At 38.1% G+C, this 12021-nt stretch overlaps 1 protein-coding gene across 1 annotated transcript; it reads right to left on the bottom strand.

Moving 5' to 3' along the window:
• Window positions 1–815: 815 nt before the first annotated feature.
• LOC109026114 (olfactory receptor 5H14) lies at window positions 816–1883 on the bottom strand. The gene has a single exon (XM_019022977.4). It carries the CDS (start codon window positions 1866–1868, stop codon window positions 816–818), a length of 1053 nt encoding a protein of 350 aa, XP_018878522.4. The 5' UTR covers window positions 1869–1883.
• Between the last annotated feature and the right edge of the window lie 10138 nt (window positions 1884–12021).

The raw sequence follows: 12021 nt of genomic DNA, 5'->3' as shown, positions 1-12021 counted from the left end.
ACTTTGGTGATAAAAATTTAAAGCCCCTGGTTGTCAAGAACACATTCCAATAACCTTGTAACATCACTGACTTTTAAAATCTTAGTAGCTTCATTTATTTTTTCTAGGAAAATTAAGACCCTTTTCTTCCTACTATGCCATTTGTCTTTCCTTTTCTACGACTACTTCAAACTAAGTTCTGTATATTCATTTGATTTTCCGATTTAGGGAAGCTTTTCAGATTGTCTGAAAACACTATCACAGCTGCTAAGTCCCTTAGAAGCCATCTTAGAAAGTTAGAGTCTGCGTGCCTCTTCTTACTCATACAAGCACACAGAGTTAACAGCACCCTCTTGCCTTCTTGCACATTGGCAGTGCTTTCACTGTTAAACACTTCTCATTTTGTCCTCATTGCATTTCCATTTCTGTTACTCTGTTTGATATGTGAGTTGACTTCCTACAAGAAGTAAAATTCACTCTTTTGCAATTAAGTGGAATGAAAGACCTCTTGAAAGCTAGCAGAATTCTTGGGATCTACCTGTCTTCCTCTAAACACAAATCAACCTTCACTATGAAGATAAATATGATAGATGTCTCAGGTAATACACTAGTGTTAGGATCAAAAACATGATACTTAAGTGCTTATCAGATGAACTAGACTATTTTGCATTTGATGCATTTATAAGACACATTGATTAACATACCATACTCTACAACATTTTTATTTGCTTTCTGCTATCATTATTCTATTATGAACACGACTAAAATTTCTCAAATGCTTTTGAATAACATAGGAGTATTTTAATTAGTTAAATAGGTACTAACATCATAGGTCATTAAAGTGTTAATACTGTTATAATTGCAAAATCTTTTAATGCTGGCAAAAACATAGGTAACTCTAATTTGCACAATTTTGTGATTATTTTAGTAAACAGAAAAGAGAGATGAGTAAGAGATCTAAATTTATTTCTTTTGAACATTTTTGTGAATGAAGCTATTACTCGTTTGTTTCTCAGGCTGTAGATCATGGGATTTAATAAAGGAACTATGACAGTGTAAAATAGAGACTCCATCATATCTTGGTCATCAGCCTGCGGGGATGCAGAGCCCACATACATGAAGGCAAGGGGCCCATAGTATAAAGATACAGATAAGAGATGAGCTCCACAGGTGGAGAAGGCTTTTCTTATACCTTTGACAGACTTCTTTTTCAAGATTGTAAAGAGGACAAATGTATAAGATACAAGAACAGTCCCAATGGTGAAAACTTGAATTGAACTTGAGAAAATAAAAACCATTAGAAAGTTAATAGAAGAATCAGTACAGGAAATTTTTAACAATGGGATAATGTCACAGTAAAAGTGATGTATTATGTTGGAATTACAGAAGGTTAATCTGTAAAAAAAACCTTCATGAATTAAAGCATGAAGAAGACCACCTAGAAATGACAAGACTAATAGCCGGATGCACAGTCCATTGGTCATAATGACTGGATAAAGTAAAGGTTTGCATATGGCTACATAGCGATCATATGCCATTGTTGCCAAGAGAAAACATTCTGTGGTTACACCAATTGCAAAGGAAAAAAATTGTATCTTGCATCGAGAGAGAGATATCATCTTACTCTTAGCTAAGAAGTTCATCAGCATCTTTGGGGTCACTGTGGATGATAACAAAGCATCCACAAAAGCTAAATTCCCCAGGAATAAGTACATTGGGATATGAAGGTGAGGGTCTTTCCAGATGACAGCAATCAGACCAAGATTCCCCATGACGGTGATGAGATATATTACCAAGAATGCCAGGAACAGGGGTATTTTCCACTGTGTTTGATATAAAAATCCTGTGAGAACAAACTCTGTCAGCAATGTTGCATTTTCCTCTTCCATGTCCTCACTGCATGTCCTCTAAAGTAAAATGCAACAAATGAAAGGGAACACTTGCAATGACATTATGAGTTGAAATTGGGGAAGAGGTGTTGAAGTAAACCCTAAAATGATCAGAACCCTCTCAATTTTTTAATCAGTCCTATAACTGATGAAACGGTATTTGTTGCAATGAAAAAATGGCAAAAATGATATATTTTGGTTTGAAACTGTGCAGTAATTAACAGATTTTAACAAAAAGAGGCTCATTCTCTGTATGCAGTATATTTCTATGGACACTATTGAGTGCAGTAGAAAAATTATGTGTCTGGCATATGATCCAGTGTCAACAGGAAAGATTTTTGAAGGGTCTGAATTAAAAAAAATGAAATAAATGCCATGTGAAGAATTTTAACCTTTATTCTTCATATAATAAACATGTGCCAAAAATTTTAAGATGGGACATTATATCCTAATATATTTTTTAAATTTAGTTTTTGATACTGTAGAAAATATGCTGCAAGAAAAAGAAACTGGACTCAGGGATACAAATTAGGAAGTTGTAGTAAGTTCCAGGCAATCCCTAATCAGATTACCCATAAATACTATCTGAGAGAGTTTTCTTTGAAAAATATAGGTTGTGAGGTTTTAATATAGAAATTATTTCAGGAATGAGGTCTTGGGGTCTTTATTTGAAAATACCCTCCAGTTGATTCAAATGCATGTTAAGTGTCTAGTCTTTGTGTGATATGACATTGAAAGAGATGGTAAGACAAAGAGATATATTCTAAGGAATTCAGAATGTAGAATCTCTAGCATTCTGTGACATATTTTGTGGGAATGAAGTGGTCAGTGAAGGAGAGAGGAGTTACCTGGTGACTGGGAAGATGGAAATTAAACATTGAGAACTCAGGTATTCTGACAAGTTTTTGGTGTGAGCATCATCTGGACAACTAGGTGTGTTCTGATCAGTAATATGAGCCCATAAGAGTTCAATAGAAATGATTACTTGGATTCATTGCGGTAGTCAAAGGCATAATTAAGAATGATGTATCCATTGGAGAGCAAAAAAGAAACAAAAAGGATGGCAAGAAAATCAACTCAAGCCAGTTATATTAAAGAGGTAACAAAGTGAACATATGTCCTGTAAATGGCCAAGATGTGACCTTATTTTGCCATCCAAGACATAGAGGCTGTCAGAGGTTATCTACTGCCCTGGAAGCCAAAAGAACTAGAAACTCATTTTTCCATTCTTCTTACATCTAGAGTAAAGGGAAATGATCTAGGATGGCCAATTAAACACATCGATCCTGCATTTGGAATATGGAGAGAGAGAGAAATACAGGGACAAAAGACATTGGTTTCAAAAGTAGCCAAAGCAGAAATACCAGGACTCTACTTAATGCAACTTTTATATGCATCAATAACATTTACAGTGTGAGATGTCAAATTATTGTCAAACATGAGTGTAAGGATACAGGAGTTAATATGTAAGTGATTTACCTTAAAAGTTTTAATTGGAGAATATGGTCAATTAAAAGGAATGAATATTTATATCAGAACAATTCCAAGAAATAATTCTAAGAATCATTGTAATCTGAACTTTTAAACCAAGTTTTAATTGCTTAATGCCCTAGTTCATATTAATTCATTATAATAAGATCAAGAAAATAGTAAAATATTAAAGGAACAATTCAGTCATAACTATTTATCAATATTATAGTCATAAAACTATAATATAAAAATTGTCCAGTCAGAGTCATCCAGTTTAGTACTTGCTATTATGACAGCTTGTTACCCAATCTAAAATGTTAATGAATTAAATGGCATTATCAACATTTCTATAAATGATAAGGAAAATTAGAGAAATTATTTTTTCCTTACCCGTATTTTGAAGGAAGTTGTGGATATCCTTTAAACACGTTGTGCTTTCTAAAAAGAAATGCATACAGTAGCACAGCAATGTCAATAACACAGGTAGCCATTCATTGCATACTCATTCTTTTTGAAGGTTTCATTTTCCAAGCACAGTAAAATGTTGTTTATTAAATTTCATTTGAGCATATAAGTGGCCCAGTTGTGCAACTGGGGACTTTTGCCAGAGGAAGGAGTGGAAAACTGAAATTCTCATTAAGAGTGTCAGAGGACTCCCTGTAGGACAAATTGAAGCTGTTCTAATGGACATTGTGCATTTGCACATGTGTAAGTCCAGGTTGTCCCCAAGGGCATTACAGACTTCTGGAGTCACAAACATCATTTCATGGTAGACACTTCTAGTTTTAACAATTGAAATAACACTTTCTGTTACTATTTACCACCATGGATGACACTTCTGGCATATTTGTTCAAACTTTAGTTTATATGTAAAATTTACTGTTAGTGCTTTACTTAGTATAGTCTTATTTGAGGTAACCAAAATATAATTTTAATAAGGCCAAAGTTCTAGATCCTCTTTGGGAGCAACCTCAAATACAGTTGTTCTTCCCATGCAAATTTCAGACATGCAAATTTTAGACATATATGTAGATCCCCCACTGTAAGCTAAAATCCGCAAGGAAATTTTACTAGGAAGAAGACAAGGAGCAAATGTAAAACAAAGCCAGGGAGTGGCTTGCAGTGGGAGGTGTCCTAGGTCTGTGCTTCTTAAAATATAATGCCTATGACTTTCCTAGTGATATTGTCAAAATGCAGATTCTTTTTCAGCAGTTCTAGTGTGGGTTTCTCAAGAGGCTTTATTTTTAACAAGGTGATGCCTGTGGACATTTGCCATTCAACAGGTCTTCATCTTGGGGAGACCTAGATTATCAGAGAGCCTTGATCACTGAAGAAACAACAAGTGGTAAGTGTGGCTGGTATGCAAAGAGAGAAGCAGGAAGGACCAAGTGTGTTCAGGGAGGCCAGCATGGGTGTGACCTCGACAGATAGTTCAAGGATATGTTCTTTACCCCAACTTACATAAAATCCAATGAAGTATTATTGAATGATTTGAACATGGTGGTAGCATGTTCAGAATTTTCATTAGAGCATTAACAAAATAACATGTTAAGAAGCATCCACTCAGAATATAAAATTGAATTTACTTTCTTGCAATATTTATATTTCATATTTAAATAGTGACATGTAACTTTCTCGATAGTAAAAGTATTTATTAAAGAAATAAATTCATCTGCACTTGGATCATGGATAGTGATATGGTTTGGATTTGTTGCTCCACCCAAGTCTCATGTTGAATTCCAATCTCCAGTGTTAGCAGAGGGGCCTGTTGTGTGGTGATTGGATCATGGGGGCGGACTTCCCCCTTTCTGTTCTCATGATAGTGAGTTCTCATGAGATCTGGTTGTTTAAAAGTGTGTAGCACCTCCCCCCTTCTCTCTCTTCCTCCTTCTCTGGACATGTACAACATGCATGTTTCCACTTCAACTTCCCCCATGATTGTAAGTTACCTGAGGCCCCCCCAACCATGCTTCCTGTACATACTTTGCAACTGTGAGTCCATTAAATCTCTTTTCTTTAAAAACTACCCAATCTCTGATAGTTCTTTATAGCAATGCAAGAACAGACTAACGTAAGAGGTAAATTATATGAAGTGGCCCATATGCTCATGGTCCCTACCCCTGCTACACTGCCTTATCCCTGAGAGCCTTCAGCAACAATCTCATGGGGAGGTTCTTATAATCAACTGACACTGAAAGAGAGACTCAGACCTGGATACAGACGGTTGTGCAACATATTCAAGCACTGCGGAAAATTTTGGTGGCTACCGTACTACAGCTCCTTTCTGGGACTTTTCTGAAGGACAGTGGTGAAAGGAAATCCTCCCAGTTAGAAAAATCCTAAATGATGCACTTAGTTGTTCAATTTGCTTAAAAGGAGAAATGAATAAATGTGTGATTATATATCAATTTATGAGCTATGTCTAATGATTAAGCTGGATGATCAGGGACTTGAAAGGAGCATAATTAGAAAACTGGTGACAATGATATTTGAGGCAAGGTGCTGGGAGAGATGTCTTTAACTGGGTGTAAATTATATAGATATCTACTATGGTTTGAATGTTTCCCCTCCAAAATTCAGGTGTTGAAACAATGGCCAGTGTGATAGTACTAAGAGGTGGGGCCTTTAGTAGGTGCTTAGGTCATAAGGGCTTCTTTCCTTGTTGATGGGCTTAAAGCCCTTATAAAAAAAGTTTTCCCACAGCCTTCAGTTTCCTTGCTCTTCTGCCTTTCACCACATGAGAATCCAGTGTTCCTCTCCTCCAGAAGAGCTTTCAAGGCACCATCTTAGAAGCAGGGACGGGACCCCTACCAGACATTCAAACCTGTCAGTATCTGGATCTTGAAAATACCAGCTTCTAGAGTTGTGATAAAATCAATTTTCATCATTTATAAATACTCAGTCTCTGGCATTCTGTTATAGCAGCACAAATAGGCCAAGACAGAAATAGGTACCAAGAAGTGGAGTGTTCCTATAACAAATACCTAAAATGTGGAAATGTCTTGGATAGGGGTAATGAGTAGAGGCTATAGCAGTTTTGAAGTGAATGATGAAAAAAGCCTGTATTTTTCAAGAATGAATCACTAAGGACAAGTCTGGTTAGAATTCATAAGGGAAGAGTGGTAGGGAAAGCCTTATTCTTCTTAGAGATTACTAGAGTGGTCATGAACAGAATGTGGGAAGAAATATGGATGATAAAAAATATTCTGATGATGTCTTAGATGGAAATGAGGACTATCTTATTGGAAATTAGAGGAAACACTCTCCTTATTATAAAATGGCAAAGAACTTGGCCGAGTTGTATCTGTGTCTTAGGACTTTGTGGAAGGCAAATCTTAAGTGCAATGAATTATAATATTTGGCAGAAAAAATCTATAAGCAGCAAAGTGTTGAGGGTGCTGCATGGCTTCTCTTAATGGCTTATAGTAAAATGCAAGGAGAGAGGAGCTATTAAAAGATGGAATTTGTAATCAAAAGGGAAGGATAATGTAAAGATTTAGAAAATTTTCAGCCTGGCCATGTAAAGAGTAATGATGGATGTTCCAAAAAGAAAGCCAATGGTGTGACCAAGTGACCATTTGATCATGATATTAGTCTATTTATAATAGAAGAAAGCCAGCTGCTATTCATCAAGACAACGAGAGAATGAGTCCAAAAGTATTTCAGAGATCTTCAAGCCTGCCATATCCCATATCTGGGACTGGACTCTGCCAGTCCCAGAGCGCCAGGACTTTGAGGGGACCTGGAAACTCACTGCCGAGGGCCCCCTTAAGTCTCTGCTCTCTGCATTATGACACAGAACTCCTTTGCCAGCTAAGTTGAATGGAAGTTGTGTCTCAGGTGTGCACACCTGCAGCTGAAGCTACTGCCCCAGAGTGCAGAATTGGTAAGGCTTGGTGACATCCATGTGATGCTAATTCACAAGCCTGCAGAATGGACACATGGATTTCTCCACCTAGATTTCAGAGGATGCCTCAGATAATCTCAACACCCAAGCAGAGACCTGTCACAGGGTCAAAGCCACCACAGAGACTCCCAAATGGGGCAATTTTCCGTAGATCTATGGAAACAGAGCTGCCAGGAGACCTCAGACCAGTATAGCCACTAGCTACAGTGGCATCCTGAGAACTAAAGGCACTGGACTGCAATCCATAGGAGTTGCGGTGTAGGATGCACTCAACAAAGACAGAGAGGCAAGGAACCAGGAGCCTTATTGATGCAACCCCTAACACAGTGTATTTGGAAAGCGGGACATAACATCAAGGCTATCCTGAAGCCGTAAGATTTAATGTTGTTTGCACTGCTGGGTTTTGGACTTAATTGAGACCTGTTATTCCTTCTTTTCTATTTCTCCATTTTGGAATTGAAATATTTGTTCTGTCCCAGCATGTATTTTGGAAGCACATAACTTGTTTGATTTCATAGGTTTATATTTAAAGAGTAATTTACCTCAGAATGAAAAATACTTTATGTCTTACTCATAATCTGATTTAGATGATATCTAGATGAGACTTTAGCTTTTAGACTTTTGAGTTGATGCTGAAATGTGCTAAAACTTTGGGGCTATTAGGATAGAATTTAATGTATTCTGCATATGAAAAGAATATGAATTTTGGGAAGCCATGAGCAGAATGCTTCAGTTTGCTTTGCCATTCCACCTTCAACCATGTAAGGATACAGTGTTTCTACCCTCCAGAGGATGCAGTAAGAAGGATTCATTTTGGAAGCTGATAGCAGTCCTCACCAGAAAATCCAATCTGATGGCATCTTGATCTTGACTTCCTACCCTCCAGAACTCTGAAAAAGTACATTTTTGTTTTTTTGTAAATTACTCTATCTGTGGTATTCTGCTATAGCAGCACAAGTGGACTAAGACAGTATTTGTAGCTCATGTGGATGTTGACCTTTGTATCCTCTTGATTATTAAAATCCTCAGCTGAGGAGAATTTTAATAATCAAGAGGATAGAATGACCCATCTATGGATACCAGTAGGCCTGAGGTGGCTGTGGTAATAGGGATGGAGGTTATGCCTGGGCTTAGCTACATGGATTTCCACTTACCAAAGCCAACCTGTCTAGGGCCATTGTGAGGTGCTCAATCAACCAGCAAAAGAAACCAACACTGAGTCCCCAATCAGTAATCATTAAGCTAGATGTCAAGTTGATTACACTGGACTTCACCTATCATGAAAGAAGTAGTGTTTTGCTCCTAGTGGAATAGATACTTACTTGGATACAGAAATGTCTTCCCTATGCACAATGCTTCTGTTGAAGCTACCATCCATGGACCTATAGAATTCCTTCTTGACTGTCATGGTATTGACACAACATTCCTCCTGATTACGGAGCTCACTTCACAGCAAATGAATTGGAGCAATGGGACCAAGTTCATGGAATTCACTGGTCTTACTATGTTACTATGTTCCCCACCATCCTGAAGCAGCCAGTATAATAGAAACCCAACTCACTGTGAATGATAAAGAAAAAGTTAACTTTTTTTTCTTTATACTTAAGTTGTGGGATACATGTGCAGATAGTGCAGGTTGTTACATAGGTACACATGTGCCATGGTGGTTTGCTGCACCCATCAACCCATCATCTAGGTTTTAAGCCCCACATGCATTAGGTATTTTTTCTAATTCTCTCCCTCCCTTTACCCCCACCCACTGACAGGCCCTGGTGTGTGACATTCCCCTCCCTGTGTCTATGTGTTCCCATTGTTCAACTCCCACTTAAGAGTGAGAACATGGCAGTGTTTGGTTTTCTGTTCCTGTGTTAGTTTGCTGAGAATAATGGTTTCCAGCTTCATCCATGTCCCTGCAAAGGACATGAACTCATTCTTTTTTATGGCTGTGTAGTATTCCATAGTGTATATGTGCCACATTTTCTTTATCCAGTCTACCATTGATGGACATTTGGGATGGCTCCAAGTGTTTGCTATTGTGAATACTGCTGCAATAAACATACGTCTTCTTGTGTCTTTATAGCAGAATGATTGATAAGCCTTTGGGTGTATAATCAATAATGGGATTGCTGGCTCAAATGGTATTTCTGGTTCCAGATCCTTGAGGAATCACCACATTGTCTTCCACAATGGTTGAACTAATTACACTTCCACCAACAGTGGAAAAGTGTGCCTATTTCTCCACATCCTCTCCAGCATCTGTTGTTTCCTGTCTTTTTAATGATTGACATTCTAACTCACGTGAGATGGTATCTCATTGTGGTTTTGATTTCAATTTTTCAAATGCCCAGTGATGATGAGTAGGTTGCCTGTTCACTCTGATGGCAGGTTCTTAACAAAAGTTTACTTTAACCAATTAGAAACCCTCAACTCACCTCTAAGTAGGAACTTTCTACTGGAATAATCCAAATAATGCTACTGCTCCACTTTAAGCACAAAGTTTATTTTTGCCTTACTTCCACATTAAATCAGCAAAAGCCTTCCTTTCCTGTCATGTATACATAAGCATATGTAAACATAGATATTGACACTTAAAACACACACACACATATATATGTGTATATATACACACACACATATATGTATATATACACATATATATACACAATCAGGTAGCTATATATATATATATACACACACACACACACACACATATACACAATCAGGTAGCAATGATGATCCAACAAAAGAAATTGAAGGAATTGAAAAAACAATCTGACAGCAAAATGGGGGAATAAATCAGTGCTAGAAAGATGGAGAAAATAACTAGAGGTTTGCAAAATAACATGTGAGTAATTTTTAGGGTAAGGGCCTTGGTACCAGTGACAAGGTAAAAGGAATTTCAGTGTTGAAAGATAAAGGGCAGAGTGGAATGGCAGATGGATGACTCATATACTTCAAGAGTATGAAGTGAGAAGAAGGCTAACAAGGACTTTTTGAAGCAGAAAATATCCAAACTCTTCCTCATTTTCATGTTTTCTTCGCAATCACTGGACACTATGATGTGACTGAACTTTGGTGATACACATTTTAAGCCCCTGGTTGTCAAGAACACATTCCAATAACCTTGTAACCATTGGTTTTTAAAATCATAGTAGCTTAATTTTTTTTTTCTCGGAAGATTAAGAGGATTTGCTTCCTACTATGCCATTTATCTTTTCTTTTCTATGCCTACTTCAATCTAAGTTCTATTTATTCGTTTAATTATCTGATTTAGGGACGCTTTTCAGATTGTCTGAAAACACAATCACACCTGGAAAGTGCCTTAGAAGCCATCTTAGGAAGTTAGAGGCTGTGTGCTTCTTCTTACTCATACAAGCACACAGAGTTAACAGCACTCTCCTGCCCTCTTGCACATTGGCAGTGCCTTCACTGTTAAACCCTTCTCATGTTGTCCTCATTGCATTTCCATTTCTGTTACTTTATTTGATATATGAGTTGACTTCCTACAAAAAGTGAAATTCATTCTTTTGCAGTAAGAGGACTGAAAGACCTCTTGATGGCTAGTAGAATTCTGGGATCTACCTGTCTTCCCCTAAACACAAGTCTATCTTCACTATAAAGATAAATGTGATAGACGTCTTGGGTGATACAGTTGTGTTAGTATCAAAAACATCATACTTAAGTGCTTATCAGATAAACTAGACTATTTTGCATTTAATGCACTTATAAGACACATTGATTAATGTGGGGAAAAGCAGGAGAGATCAGATTGTCACCGTGTCTGTGTAGAAGGAAGTAGACATAGGAGATTCCATTTTGTTATGTACTAAGAAAAATTCTTCTGCCTTGAGATTCTGTGACCTTACCCCCAACCCCATGCTCTCTGAAACATGTGCTGTGTCAAACTCAGGGTTAAATGGATTAAGGGCGGTGCAAGATGTGCTTTGTTAAACAGATGCTTGAAGGCAGCACGCTCCTTAAGAGTTGTCACCACTCCCTAATCTCAAGTACCCAGGGACACAAAAACTGCGGAAGGCCGCAGGGACCTCTGCCTAGGAAAGCCAGGTATTGTCCAAGGTTTCTCCCCATGTGATAGTCTGAAATATGGCCTCGTGGGAAGGGAAAGACCTGACCGTCCCCCAGCCCGACGCCCGTAAAGGGTCTGTGCTGAGGAGGATTAGTATAAGAGGAAGGCATGCCTCTTGCAGTTGAGACAAGAGGAAGGAATCTGTCTCCTGCCCGTCCCTGGGCAATGGAATGTCTCGGTATAAAACCCGATTGTACATTCTATCTACTGAGATAGGGAAAAACCGCCTTAGGGCTGGCGGTGGGACATGCGGGCAGCAATACTGCTTTGTAAAGCATTGAGATGTTTTATGTGTATGCATATCTAACAGCACAGCACTTAATCCTTTACCTTGTCTATGATGTAAAGACCTTTGTTCATGTGTTTGTCTGCTGACCCTCTCCCCACTATTGTCTTGTGACCCTGACACATCCCCCTCTCGGAGAAACACCCACGAATGATCAATAAATACTAAGGGAACTCAGAGGCTGGCCGGATCCTCCATATGCTGAACGCTGCTTCCCCGGGTCCCCTTATTTCTTTCTCTATACTTTGTCTCTGTGTCTTTTTCTTTCCCAAGTCTCTCGTTCCACCTTACGAGAAACACCCACAGGTGTGGAGAGGCAACCCACCCCTACAGATTAACATACCATACTCTACAATATTTTTATTTGCTTTCTGCCATCATTATTCTATTATGAAGACTTGAC

The sequence above is a fragment of the Gorilla gorilla genome, chromosome 2 (genome assembly GCF_029281585.2).
Source record: "Gorilla gorilla gorilla isolate KB3781 chromosome 2, NHGRI_mGorGor1-v2.1_pri, whole genome shotgun sequence".
In the NCBI taxonomy this organism is placed as follows: Eukaryota; Metazoa; Chordata; class Mammalia; order Primates; family Hominidae; genus Gorilla; species Gorilla gorilla.
This window is presented reverse-complemented; position numbering and strand designations above follow the sequence as displayed.